Source organism: Phyllostomus hastatus, unplaced genomic scaffold (assembly GCF_019186645.2).
Source record: "Phyllostomus hastatus isolate PE091 unplaced genomic scaffold, TTU_PhHast_1.1 phas_scaffold_397, whole genome shotgun sequence".
NCBI classification, from domain to species: domain Eukaryota; kingdom Metazoa; phylum Chordata; class Mammalia; order Chiroptera; family Phyllostomidae; genus Phyllostomus; species Phyllostomus hastatus.
The window spans coordinates 3,496,958-3,512,458 of NW_025334029.1; the positions used below are offsets into that span (position 1 = coordinate 3,496,958).

At 39.9% G+C, this 15,501-nt stretch overlaps 1 protein-coding gene across 1 annotated transcript in view; it reads left to right on the plus strand.

Annotated features, from left to right (window-relative positions):
- AFF2 (AF4/FMR2 family member 2) overlaps window positions 1-15,501 on the plus strand; it is a 572,513-nt gene that overhangs the window by 505,851 nt on the left and 51,161 nt on the right. The window contains exons 11-13 of the mRNA XM_045820496.1: window positions 9,989-10,148; window positions 12,265-13,272; window positions 15,199-15,320. Coding sequence (XP_045676452.1) covers window positions 9,989-10,148; window positions 12,265-13,272; window positions 15,199-15,320 — 1,290 coding nt within the window. The remainder of the gene's footprint in view (window positions 1-9,988; window positions 10,149-12,264; window positions 13,273-15,198; window positions 15,321-15,501) is intronic.

Sequence of the window (15,501 nt, forward strand, 5' to 3'; positions counted from 1 at the left end):
GTTAGTCCTATATGATCATACCTCCTAGAAAGGGTTTAAAAATAGTTTACAAAACATTAAGTCCTGGCTGGCATAGATCAGTGGATTAAGCGCGGGCTGCAAACTACAGTGTCGCAAGTTCGATTCCCAGTCAGGGTACATGCCTGGGTTGCATCAACTGCACATTGATGTTTCTCTCTCTCTCTCTCTCTCTCTCTCTTTCTCCCTCCCTTCCCTCTCTAAAAATAAATAAATAAAAATCTTTAAAAAATATGGTGGAGGAAGCCAAGAAGTACATCTTCACATTTGCTTATTTATGCAGTCAACACTGGTCACCCTTGTGCTGGATGCTGGGTGCTTGAAACTGGGCACCTGTGGTGAATATGCCTTACATAGCCTCTGCTATCGAGGGAACTTAGAGGGTATGGTTGTAATCTCACTTCTCTAACTAGCTATGAGACAGAGGCAAGCAGCACCACTCTCTAGATCTTAGTTTCATCTGATTAAAATGAAGACTGAACTCACCCCTTCCTGGTTTCAGGACTGTACTGTGGGTATGCTAACATCAAAGTCCCTTGACAAACTTATGGGCTTCTGAAAAATATGGCAACAGGAAAGAGAAGATAGCAATGAGGTAGGTGGAAGCAACATCCAGTTCCCCCAGTGCACAGGTGAAACACATAGCTGATCTTCTGAGGAACAGAGTGAACAGCCAATGGTATTACAGAATATATGAAGATTGGAGATCAAAAATTATACAGGACATTGAAAAATCAGATGGTGAGACAATAATACCTGGAGAGGAGAAACAACAAGAGTTAGACCAAAACAGGGCTCATCCCAACAACAGAGATAAAGACACAAACTTCACTTTGATACTACAGAGAACTTGCAAGGCAGGAGCAGTGAATACCAGTACACCTGCTGGAAGAGGAAATGCACCAACAAAGGAACCACTAACAGATAACAATGAAAGAAGGTGAAGGAAGGAGGGGAAGCCACACTAACCTCTTCCAGGAATGATCTGGAAATACAACTAAAAGGTGAAGAAATTACCCACAACAAACAACTAAATAAGAGTGAGAGAGAAGCATCAAAACCTTGTACACACAGAAGAATAAGCTTCAACACAACCTTTCCACACCTGCACAACAGAATACAAGACATGGTGGACAGAGTGATCCTCAGTTAACCAGCTGGAAGGAATAAACTAAAAAAGAAAGACCCAACAGCAATAAAAACCCAAAGACATACAGGGAAGCAACATAAACAACAGTCCAAGACCAGCAAGCTCAGGAGATTAAGGAGATTGCGACACTGGATCTCACTAGTACTCTACCATAGAAGTTCACACCATAAACCCAGGGAGTCAGAATAGATCAATTTAAGAAGCAGAGGCTAACAAGAAGAGTCTCACAAACAATCAGAAGGAAAATAAACAATCCCCAGAGGAAAGAAAAGGAGGAAGCCTCAGAAAGAATGCTAAATGAAATAGACACAAGTCAACTATCAGACATTGAGTTCAAAGCAATGGTTATCAGGAAGCTCAATGAGCTCACAAAAAATTACCAGAAACTACAGGGAAACAAAAATGAACTCACTGCAAACTATATCAACATGAAAAAGGAAATAGAAACTATGAACAAGGGCCAAGAGGAAATGAAGAATACAATTTCTGAACTGAAGAACACACTAGAATGAATCAAAAGCAGGCTCAATGAAGGAGAGGATCAGATCAGTGAGGTGGGGGACAAAGTAGAAAAAAGCACCCCCCCCCCAAAAAAAAAAAACAAGAAAAGGAAAAGAGGCTCAGAAAGAATGAAGGGGGATTAAGGGAAATGCAGGATAACATGAAAAATAATAATATCTGTATAATATGGATAGCAGAAGGAGAAGAAAAAGAGCAAGGGATAGAAAACATATTTGAAAAAGTAATGATGGAAAACTTCCCTAATTTGATGAGAGAAAAAGTCACACAAATTCAGGAAACACAGAGAGTCCCAATCAAGAGGAAACCAAGGAGACCCACTTCAAGAAACATCAAAATTAAAACAGCAAAATTCTAAGACAAAGAGAGAATCTTAAAGGCAGAAAGGGAGAAAGAGGAAGTAACATACAAGTGATCCCCAATAATGTTAGCAGCTGACTTCTTAATGGAAATGCTCCAAGCCAGAAGAGAATGGGAAAAAAATATCATTCCAAGTAATGAGAACCAGAGGCCTGCAACCAAGGCTACATTACCCAGCAAGCCTCCCAATCAAGACAGAGGGCCAACATAAGGAGCTTCCCAGACAAAAGAAGTCTAAAAGAATACACCTCCACCAAACCAGCTCTACAAAAGAAGCTAAAGGGACTGCTTTAAGGAAAGGAAGGAAGGAAGGAAGGAAGGAAGGAAGGAAGGAAGGAAGGAAGGAAGGAAGGAAGGAAGGAAGGAAGGAAGGAGAGAAGAGAGAGACAGAGACGGAGAAAGAGACACAGAGAGAAACACAGGTACAAAAAAATGGATATGAATAAGTACTTATCAATAAAAACCTTAAATTTAAATGGAATAAATGCTCCAAGTCAAAAGACATAGAATAGCTGAATGGATAAGAAACCATGATCCACACATATGCTGCCGACAGGAGACTGACCTCAGGACAAAAGACCTACACAGACTTAAAGTGAAGGGCTGGAAACAAATTTTCCAAGCAAATGGATAGGAAAAAAAAAAGCTGGGGTAGCAATATTCATATAAGACAAAATGGACTTCAAAAAAAGGGCCATAAAGTGACACCCAGAAGGTCACTTCATAATACTCAAGGGAAGAGTCCACCAAGAAGACATAAACATTGTAAATATAGATGCAGCCAACATAGGAACACCCAAATACATAAAGAAAATCTTAGAGGACTTCAAGAAATTTACGGACAGCAACACAATTATAGTAGGGGATTTTAACACCCCACTGTCAAAAGTGGACAGATCTTCCAAACAAAATATCAACAAAGATATTGTAGCATTGAACAATGCCCTCTATGAAATGAACTTAACTGATATGTATATGTAGAGAGAACCTTTCATCCCAAAGAAGCTAAATACACATTCTTTTCAAATGCACATGGAATATTTCAAAGACAGACAACAGAATAGGACACAAACCAAGCCTCAACAAATTCAAGAAAATTGAAATGATATCAAGCATTTTCTCTGACCACAGAAGACTGAAAGTAGAAACTAACCCCAAGGAAAAAGAAACCCAAAACACTCAAAATCATGGAGATTGAATGCCATGGTATTAACAAGGAATGGGTCAAGAATGAGATTAGGAAAGACATCAAAAAGTATCTGGAAACAGACTTCTGGCTAAGATGGAGGCATAGGTGGATGCACCGTACCTCCAAGCACAAACAAGATTAGAACAACAACAATTTAGAGGCAGAATAACACCCAGAACTGATAGAGAATTTATCTGAATGGAAATCAGACAGCCTAGAAGTTGGAGTAGACCTGTTCATTTAGACTGGTAGGAGGGGTGGAGAGGAGCATCTGGGCGTGGGTCATGGGGCAGGTTGCGTTGAGGAGAGCAGAGAGATTTGGGCGTATAAGGCAACTGGGGGCACGTAAGGCATCTGGGGTGTGCAAGATCGCAGTGGGTGGACCCTGAGTACGCAAGCGGCAGCTGGCAGACCAAGTGAGGCGGCGATTGTGGAGCAGGGCAGAGCGTGCAACCCAGGATCCCTGAGAAGGGACTGAGGTCCCACAGAGAACGGAGCAACCACCATTGTTCCCTCTTGACCCCACCCTCACATACAATGTCACAATGTAGCAACTGGGGTGCCCAGCCCTGGTCAACACCTAAGGCTCCGTCGCTCACTGTAACAGAAGCGAACAGACTCCCCTCCCCCCAAAAAAAGAGAGAGAGAGAGAAATATGTCTCAAACAGAAGAACAGATCAATGCCCCAAGACTCATCATTTTAAGCGACCAAGAGATAGCCAATCTATCAGATGCACAGTTCAAAACACTGGTGATCAGGAAGCTCACAAAATTGGTTGACTTTGGGTGCAAATTAGATGAAAAATGCAGGTTACCATAAATTAGATGAAGGAAAATGCATAGAGAACCAATAGTGATGGGAAGGAAACTGGGACTCGAAACAATAGAGTGGACCAGAAGGAAGAAAAAAAACAACCAAACAGGAAAGAATGGAGAAATAAGAATTCGAAAAAATGAGGAGAAGCTTAGGAACCTCCAGGACATCTTGAAATGTTCCAACATCTGAATTATAGGGGTACTAGAAGGTGAAGAGGAAAAGCAACAGATTGAACACACATTTGAACAAATAATAAAGGAGAACTTCCCCATTCTGGCAAAGTAAATAGTCTTCTATGAAATCCAGGAAGCTCAGAGAGTCCCAAAGAAGTTGGACCCAAGAAGAAACACACCAAGGCACATCATAATTGCATTAGCCAAGATAAAAATGAAGGAGAGAATCCTAGAAGCAGCAAGAGATAAGGGGACAGTAACCTACAAAGGAGTTCCCATCAGGCTCTCAGCTGATTTCTCAAAAGAGACCTTATAGGCAAGAAGGGGCTGGAAAGAAGTATTCCAAGTCATGAAAGACAAGGACCTATATCCCAGATTACTCTATCCAGCAAAGCTTTCATTTAGAATGGAAGGGCAGATAAAGTGCTTCTCAGATAAGGTCAAGTTAAAGGAGTTCATCATCACCAAGCCCTTATTATATGAAATGTTAAAGGGAGTTAATGTTAAAGAAATGTTAAAGAAATGTCTTCTTTTCTTATATAAGAAAAGAAGATAAAAAAACATGTATAGTAAAAGGACAGCAAACTCACAATTATTAACAACCACACCTAAAGCAAAACCAAAAGAAACTGAGAAAACAAATAGAACAGGAACAGAACTAAAGAAATGGAGATGACATGGAGGGTTAGCAACAGGGGAGTGGTTCGAGGAGAGAGGGGGGAAAAGGTACACAGAATAAGTAGCATAGATTGTAGGTTGAAAATAGATAAGAGGAGGGTAAGAATAGTATGGGAAATGTAGAAGCTAAAGAACTTATAAGTACGACACATGGACATGACAAAAGAGGGGGAGGTGGGTGGGAGAGGGGGTACAGGGTGGAGGGGAGTGAAGGGGAAAGTGGGACAATGGTAATAGCCTAATCAATAAAATATATTTTTAAAAAAGTATCTGGAAACAAATGAAAATGAACTCACAAGAACGCAAAACTTATGGGACACAGAAAAGGCAGTCCTGAGAGGGAAGTTCATAGTGATAGAGGCCTACCTAAAAAATATAGAAACATTTCAAACAAACAAACAAACAAATGCTATGTCTACAAGAATTCAAGGAACAACAACAAAGACAGCCAAGAGGAAGTAGAAGGAAGGAAATAACCAAGATTAGAGCAGAATTAAGTAACACAGAGACTAAAAAAGCAAAATTCTAAGGATCAATGAATCCAGGAGCTGGTTCTTTGAAAATATAAACAAAACTGACAAGCCCGTAAGCAGGCTCATCAAGAAAAAAAGAGAGAGGACCCAAATAAACACTATCAGAAATGAAAGAGGAGAGATTACAACTGATACCACAGAAATACAAAGGATTGTAAGAAATTACAATGAAGAACTGTATGCCAAGAAATTGGAAAACCTGGATGAAATGGACAAATTTCTAGAAAAATATGATCTTCCAAAACTGATTGAAGAAGAAGGAGAAAGCCTGAATAGACCAATAACAGCAAATGAAATTGAAGCAGTAATCAAAAAACTCCCAGCACACAAAAGCCCTGGACCAGATGGTTTCACAGGAGAATTCTACAAAGCATTTAAGGAACAGCTAGCCCCTATTCTTTACAGACTATTCAAAAAAATCCAAAATGATGGAAGACTCCCAAACTCTTTTTATGAAGCCAGCATCATCCTACTCCCAAAACCAGATAAAGACACAACAAAGAAAGAAAACTTCAGGCCAATATCGCTGATGAACATAGATGCTAGAATCCTCAACAAAATATTGACAAACCACATCCAATGAAATATTAAGAAGATCATACACCATGACCAAGTGGGATTCATTCCAGGGATGCAAGGATGGTGCAATATTTGCCAATCAATAGATGTAATACATCACATAAACAAAAGCAAAGACAAAAATCATATGACCATATCAATAGATGCAGAAAAGCATTTGATAAGGTACAACACCCATTCATGATAAAAAACACTCAACAAAGTGGGAATAGAGGGAGCATTACTCAACATAATAAAAGCCATATATAAGATACCTACAGACAACATCATACTCAATGGGCAAAAACTAAAATCTTGCCCTGGCTGGTGTAGCTCAGTGGATTGAGCACGGGCTGGGAACCAAAGTGTCCCAGGTTCGATTCCCAGCCAGGGTACATTCCTGGGTTGCAGGCCATAACCCCCAGCAACCGCACATTGATGTTTCTCTCTCTCTCTCTATCTCCCTCCCTTCCCTCTCTAAAAATAAATAAATAAAAAATAAAAAATAAATAGATAAATAAAACTAAAATCTTTTCCACTAAGATCAGGAACAAGACAAGTTTGTCTACTTTCACCACTTCTATTGAACATAGTATTGGAAGTTTTAGCCACAGCAATCAGACAATAAAAGGAAATAAAAGGCATACAAATTGGAAAGAAGGAAAGAAAACTGTCATTTTTTTTTTTGCAGGTGACATGATAGTGTACATAGAAAATCCTATAGATTCCACAAAAAAAAAAACTGCTCGACCTATTAAATAAATTTGGCCAAACAGTGGGATACAAAGTCAATATCCAGAAATCCAATGCATTTTTATACCAACAATGAAACATCAGAAGAAGAAATCAAGAAAAAAAAAACCCATTTGATAGAGCAACAAGAAAAATAAAATACCTAGGAATAAACCTAACCAAAGAGCTAAAACACCTGTATTCAGAAAACTACACAACACTGAAGAAAGAAATCAAGGAAGACACAGACAAATGGAAACATATACTGTGTTAATGGATTGGAAGAATTAACATCATCAAAATGTCCATACTACTCCAACACATCTTTAAACATTCTAACATTTGAATTATAGGGGTACCAGAAGGAGAAGAGGAAAAGCAACAAGTTGAAAATTTATTTGAACAAATAATAAAGGAGATCTTCCCCATTCTGGCAAAGAAATAGACTTCCAGGAAGTCCAAGAAGCTCAGAGAGTCCCGAAGAGGTTGGACCCAAGGAGGAACACACCAAGGAACATCATAATTACATTAGCCAAGGTAAAAATGAAGGAGAGAATCCTAGAAGCAGCAAGAAGTAAGGAGACAGTAACCTACAAAGAAGTTCCCATCAGATTGTCAGCTGATTTCTCAAAAGAGACCTTATAGTTATAAAGGTGCTGGAAAGAAATATTCCAATTCATGAAAGGCAAAGACCTACATCCAAGATTGCTCTATCCAGCAAAGCTTTCATTTAGAACGGAAGGGCAGATAAAGTGCTTCTCAGATAAGGTCAAGTTAAAGGAGTTCATCATCACCAAGCCCTTATTATATGAAATGTTAAAGGGACTTATCTAAGAAAAAGAAGATAAAAAAAACAGGTATAGTAAAATGACAGAAAACTCACAATTATTAACAACCACACCTAAAGCAAAACCAAAAGAAACTAAGAAAACAAGTAGAACAGGAACAGAACCACAGAAATGGAGATGACATGGAGGGTTAGCAACAGGGGAGTGGTTGGAGGAGAGAGGGGGAAAACGTACAGAGAATAAGTAGCATAGATGATAGGTGGAAAATAGACAGGGGGAGGGCAAGAATAGCATTGGAAATGTAGAAGCTAAAGAACTTATGACACATGGACATGAACTAAAAGGGGGAATGTGGGTGGGAGAGGGTGTGCAAGGTGGAGGGTAATGAAGGGGGGTAATGGGAGAACTGTAATAGCACAATCAATAAAATATATGAAAAGAAATAAAAATAGATAAAAAATAAAATGTTAAAAAATTCTCCATACTACCCAAAGCAATTCACAGATTCAATGCAATACCTATTAAAGCACCAATGGCATATTCCACAGATATGGAACAAAGAGTACACAAATTTATATGAAACCATAAAGTATGCCAAATAGCTACTGCAATTTAGAGAAAGAAGGGCAAAGTGGCAGAAATCATAATACATGATTCCAAACTCTATTACAAGGCCACTGTAATCAAAACAGCTGGTACTGGAATAAAAATAAACAGATAGACCAAAGGAACACAACAGAAAGCCCTGAATTATCACAAGTCTCTTCAGTCTATTAATTTTTAACAAAGGGTGCAGCAGCATAAAATGGAGTAAAAATAGCCTCTTCAACAAATGGTATTCGGAGACCTGGTCAGCTACATGCAAGAAAATGAAACTCAAACACCAACTTACACCATACACAAGAATAAATTCAAGCTGGATAAAAGACTTAAATATAAACCGTGTCACCATTAAAGTCCTAGAGCAGAACATAGTCAGGAAAATCTCAGATATTTCACGTAGCAATATTTTCACTGATATGTCCGCTAGAGTAAGGCACATAAAAGAAAGGATAAACAAATGGGATCTTATCAAAATAAAAAAACTTCTGCACAGCTAAAGAAAATAGTGTTAAAATGAAAAGAGAACCAACTGTAAGGGAAAACAGATTTGTCAATGATACTTCAGACAATGGTTTAATCTCCAAAATATATAAAGAACTCACACAACTCCACTCTAAGAAAACAAGCAACCCAATCAAAAAATGGGCAAAGGACTTGAACAGACACTTCTCCAAGGAGGACATACAGAAGGTCCAGAGACACATGAAAAGGTGCTTAGTATCGCTAGCTATCAGAGAGATGCAAATTAAAACCACAATGAGATACCACCTCACACCACTCAGAATGGTCATCATAAACAAAGCAATGAACAAGTTTTGGAGAGGTTGTGGAGAAAAAGGGACCCTACAAAACTGTTGGTGAGATTGCAGACTGGTACAACCACTATGGAAAACACTATGGAATTTCCTCAGAAAACTAAAAATGGAACCTCCTTTTGACCCAGCAATCCCACTGTAGGGTTATATACTAAGAACCCTGAAACACCAATCCACAGGAAACTATGCACCCCAATTTTCATAGCACAATTTACAATAGCCAAGTGCTGGAAGCAGCCTAAGTGCCCATCAGTAAATGAATGCATCAAAAAACTATGGTACATTGACACAGTGGAATTCTATGCAGCAGAAAGAAAGAGGGAGCTCCTAGCATTTGTGACAGCATAGATAGAAGTGGAAAGCATTATGCTAAGCGAAATAAGCCAGTCGGTGAAAGTCATACCATTTGATCTCACCTCTAATGGGAACCTAATCAACAATACAAACAAACAAGCAAAATATAACCAAAGACATTGAAATTGAGAACAGGATGACAGTGACTAATGGGGAGAGAGGAGGGAATTTCAGGGAAAATGGTGAATGGTTTGCAGGAACTAGTATAAAGGACACATGGACAATAACAAGGGGGGTGGAAATGGGAGGGTGGTGGTGAGGGCGGGGGGGTAAAAAGGATGTGGGTAAAAGGCAGAAAACGTACTGGAATAACAAAATAAAAATAAAATTAAAATTAAACATATGGCAACAGAAAATAAAAATGGTCTTAACTGGAAAAAATAGGACTACTAATAATGCTATACTGTGCATATGTATCTGCATGCAACCTTGGCTTAAAGTTTTCATGTGGAGTGAGGGGGCAAGGCTTTCTTTGGAAGGCAGTGTGATTGATCCCAAGGAACTTGGACACAAATAGATCTGGATTTAATGAAACCTTTGACCATGGGCCCCTCACTAAGCCTCCTTTTCTCAATTGTAAGTTCAGATGGAATGCTCCACTCTACCTGTGTCCCCAAAATCATAGGCCCTTAAACTGAACTGGGCTCTTCCAGATGGCTTGAGACTGAAAAAGGAAATGAATGATGTTATTTTTCTTTCAGCCCTCTCTTGGTGACACCTCAGCTCCCACCTGAAGTGCAAGCCAATGGGGGATTTCTCAGCTCCAGTGATTCAGAGAGCAGCTCAGAGTCAGACTCAGATACTGAAAGCAGCACCACAGACAGTGAATCCAATGCATTGCCTTGTGTGGCCATTCCAGAGGTGGGTGAAGTAGCTAGTGCTGCAAGCATGATCTGCTTGTCATTGAGGCAGCACCCCAAACACAGAGCACACACTTTCAGCACAATAATTAATTTAGCACAATAGTGTTCAGGAACAGACATACCTGGGTACTTATTAGCTTCAGAACTTGTCAAACCCTTTACTCATTGTATTTTGATGAGAAAAAAAATGTTTCAGCACTCAGCAGTTGCTCAGAATTCATCACACTTGCTAGAACTTGTATGAGTAATGGCACCACCCCAAAAGAGAAAATGCTTCATCCTTCAGTACTCATTGGTTTTAGCATGTGTCATGAGTTCCAGACTGGATTAATGATGAGTACAGAGGTACCACTGTATTTGATAGCATTTTTCACTCTAAAACAGTGTGGGGATTGACTGTGGGAGCAGGGGGTGGGCTGAGTGGAGGAGAGAAAAGGTGGAAAAATTAGGATAACTGTAATAGAACAAAAATAAAATATTAAAAAAAACAATTAAAAACATATCCACACAGTCTCTATCAGGCAAACTTCTTGCTGTGTGACTGACTTTCTGTATGACTCAGCTAGTTTGAGCCTTCAAGCTTCCTGACATGTAAACTGAAATGGTAATAACTGGTCTAGCAGCTTGTCTTTCTAGAGAACTAGTGAAGACTCACTTCTAGCCTTGGGGACACCATGCCTCCTTACTCTAGGATGAAGCAATGAATTTCCAGTTGGCAATTAAGGCACAAGAAGTGTGGTGGTTGAAAGGTCACTTTAAAAAAATTAAGTTGCTTCCTTTGAGTATGTTTGATAATAAGTCATGAAAATACTTAGCACAGGTCCATAAAATGCTAAAATGATCATTTTGAAATGACAGAATGTGTCTTTTCCTTCCCTTCCTCTTTGAGTCCAGGATAGATCCTCAGTTCCCCCAATCCTAAACCTTGTACAGCACGCTCTTTACACACTTGTTTTTCAATAATCAGAAAAAATAATAGAAGATTCAGCAGCAATACTACTACTATTAATAGCTCATGCTTTTTGAAATTTTACGATGTGCCAATACTGTGAGAAGGTCTTGGCTTGCATTCACCCATTTCATACTCATAAAAATACCCTTTGATGTCCCTGCTATTACTATCCCCATTTTACAGATGAGAGAAGAAAATTCTGGCCAGTTAAGAAAGAACTTTCACAATATCTCATAGATAGGCAATGGCAGTGCCAGGACTGAAACCAGGCTCTGTGTGTTACTAGAACTGGTGCCCTTAAAGTCAGAGCTACGATGCCAACATGGCAGCCAATACAATTTCCTGGACCCTTACCTGCCATTGCCCTGTGCAGGTTGGAATCACAGCTACTCAAGTGTTTTTAATTCTGTCACCTTCTATTAGCTGGTGCCATATGCCTCAGCTGATGTCTTTCAAATGAATAGCAATTCTAATAAAAATGATGGCTCTTTTAGCTCAACAGCAGAATTCAGTTAGGAATCAAGCATCTGAATTGTATGCATCATTTCCATGGCTTAACAGAAGATGTTAATACCAGCATGCATGTCCCCATACACCAGGAAAAGTTCAGTGGTTTTTCAGATGGATAAATCTTTTCATCCTTCAGTAAAAATAGAAAAGACCTATTTTTTTTGCAGTGAATTATAGCATCATACAGGAGTCACTGGCACTCTGGCAAATAAGAAAGCCTTTTCTTTTGAATTACACTTGAGGCTTGCTTACATTCATTTCAGGACCAGAGATCATTACACCTGTTTCCTGGTGAAAGATTTAGTATGAGTCTCACCAAAGGATTTTGGAAACATGTTTTCCTTCCAAGCCTCCCTATCCACTCCCTGAAAAAACCTCTTTGTGAATAAATTTTTCCTTCCTTGCCAGAGTGGAGAACATTTTTCATAAGAAGGGTGGAAATTAGTTTAAATAAGTATATAGCGGCTTGTTTGTGGCATATTTGGTCTTCTAGGTAATTTGATTAATGTGGATTCTGTGTGTGCATTTGTAAATGTGTGAATGATCACTTAACATCCAAAGCTTTTACCAGCAATGAGCCAGTATACTGAGGGTTCTCCTGAATCTTTCCCAGATGTGAAATTCATTCTTGCTGCTGTTTCTCAATCTGTAGCCTGAGCCTCCCACAACCAACAAGTGGCAGTTGGATAAATGGCTTAACAAAGTGACATCCCAGAACAAATCACTTATTTGTGGCCAAAATGAGACACCCATGGAGACAGTTTCTGTGCCTCCTGCAATCATGCAACCAATGGAAGTCCAGGTCAAAGTGAAGACAACCCTCAGCCAGGTACTGGCTCAACCTAAAGAGAGGCCTCTCCTCAGTCTCACCAGGGAGAAAACCCATCCACAGCACACCCAAAAAACTCCAGATGCAAAGGCTTTGAAGCATAAGTTGTCAGAAATTATTGAGACAGCTTCTCAAAGGACAATTGGGAAAAAACAGCCCCAAAAGTTCAAGAATAATACCAGCATTGATGGGTTTACCTGGCCCAAACCAAATATTACTAGTAGCACTCCCAAAGAAAAAGGAAGTATGGAGCTTCCTGGTGTACAAAGAAGCCGCAACAAAGCTACTGCCCACAAACCAGTTCCTAGGAATGAACCAAGGTCTAATATCCCATTGGCCACTGAGAAGACGAAATATAGAGGGCTTGGAAAAATTGTCCCAAAGTCCTGGGAATTCATTGAAACAGATTCATCTACAGCTGATTCTAACACGGATCAGGAAGAAACCCTAAAGATCAAAGTCCTGCCTCCTTGTACTGCTCCTGGGGGCAATTTAGCCAAATCCAAGAAAACATGTGGTGCTAGCCTGACCCTCAGCACCTTAATCAGTAGCAGCAGCAATAACAATTTATTCATCAATAATGATGAGCCAGCTTTTTCACCCACCCCTGTCATGCAGACTGAGCTTCTATCCCCTCTACAAGAGCAAGGGAATCTGAAAAATCTCTGGGTGAAGATTGATCTCGACTTACTATCTCGAGTGCCTGGCCACAACTCTCTCCAAGCATCCCCATCCAAGTCAGAAAACAAGGAGACTGCCTCAAAACCCAAGTGCCAGATTACTGGGGCAAATGTTGAAAAAGCTATCCCTAAAGGCAAGCGTAAGCAAAAGGTAAGCTTTTCAATGTTGGCTGCCAATTGATCATAGTAGTGGCTAATTTGATCTTGAGTCTCATTTTTAATGACTCAAATGGCAGTGAATTGCAGTTTTTGGTGAAGGCAATGGTACTTTCCATGATAAATGCTGTACTTGACATGATTAAGGAGAAAATCTTAGTAATGATCAGAGTTTGACAGCTAATGTCAAGAATATCCAATATGTCAACAGGAGGGATTATGATGTGTAGAAAAGAAGAATATGAAAAAAGTTTCCTTCCTCAGGCTGTCAGTCCCTGGGGTTGGCTCCTTAAGTAGTTCGTGCTTTCATGGACTCATAGACTGCATAGACTCATTACTCTACAGTCCCCACCCCAACAGCAGCAAGGAACCCAAGTGTTCCTAAGGTTAAAATGCATCCTCTGAGCCTTGTTAGATTATCTGAACAAACATCAGTATCCCCACAATTCAATTACACTTTGATTATCCTGCTCCTGCTAGACACATGTTCTGCCCAGCTTGCTGGGTCCTCTGACCTGTGTGGTCCAGCTTGACTTGTGAAAATCTTCCCTGCATGAGATTAGGGCTGGATTCCAGGGCTACACATTATAATCAGAAGGTGAAATGCAGAATGGCCTCTTCAATTCCAGACACATCTAGGGAAATGAGTTTGTATCTAATAGACTCATTCTGTTGCAACTCCAGGCATTGTGATACTCTTTTAGAATAACATCATCTTGTGATGATTTGGAGAATATTTTTAATGGCTAAAACAGTGGCTGGAAAGGAGGTTTCTAATTCTTTCCCATTCCTTCTGTCCCTTTCCAGAAGAGACTTAAAAATCATCAGAAATGACTTAGATTATTTATCAGGGGATACTCCTACTTGTGGCCAAGCCTTACTGCTGAATTGTATACTGCATGGATAATTTAAGTCTTCACTCATCATTAGCAATTCAAAGCAGAGGCTCTGTGCTGTGCACCAAAATAGGGACCAAAGTCTGGGATCCTTGCCTTTTCACTTTTTCTCCACTCTTAGTGAGGACAACAATAAAACTAGGGGCAAAGAGTGTACTTTCATAACAAGCATATGCAAATGTCCAAAGATGTGCTTCACATGTTGTTGATTGTATAAATGATATTTATATATTACCCACAATCCCCATGCTGCTTGGGCATGATTTATACCATGTTGGAGTTGAAATGTTAGTTTCTAAATTACTGATTTGTTGATGGGAGAAATATCTGAAAAGTATAATCTTTACTTTTACCATGAGATTCTTGTGCCACCCTGTGTTGTGTTCCTTCAAGACCAAGCAGGTCCATGGTATTCATGCAGATGGAATAATATTCATGGAACCACTGGGATATCTGATATGCCTTTATTCATGGGTGGGTGAGCCATGCACGCTGCAAGCTTCATATCTATCTGCATGTCTCTGCATCGTGGCCCTTGCTTCCTATCATGGCACCCATCATGGCACTTGTCCCCTTGTGTGTGTCCCCCATCATCACCCTAGCAGGGAGCACCTACCTGTTTAAGTACTAGAGGGGAACAAAGACAGAAAACTGCCATGACATTACATAACATAATTCTACGCATGCAAGCCCACTTTGTGTTATAGGAACAGTTTATCGGACCCAGTCTCAAGGCTGTAACTCAAGAACACTAGTTATCAGGCCCATCCAAGGCTGTGGGAACACTGCTTCCCTTAGCTACCCAGACACCTGGGTGAGGAAGCCAGAATGCCTCCACTTACCCTACCCACCCAACCTTTAATTAGAGGTTCACATCACAGCTCAACTATCTCAAATTACAACTTTTTGGTAGGAATAGGTTAGGCAAGGCTAATTGTTTTCCCATTTAATTAAAGGTGCTTATTGTTTTAAAAGTCTGCATGTGCTATGTATTTTAAACTTTGTTTTTTTTTTCCCTGTTAAAGCCAACAAAAGTTGCAGAGAAAATCCCTGAGAAGAAGCAACACCTGAGGGAGGTCACTACTATCTGCCTGCGTCCCCCTTGCATCTCTCCAGCCCAATCCCACAACCCCCCCTGCACTAAAGAGTGAGTTTTCCCTGTCTTTGTGCGATACTTTTATTGTCCAGGCACTTAAACAATCATCTTTTGGGAGTTCTTGTCTCAGAGGAATATTAGCTAAAAAACAAGAGTTGTTCAGTCCCGTCCTGACTACTGTTCCTGGTCTAACAAGAGGAGGCTAAGGGGTGAAATATAAGTTACCAGATTT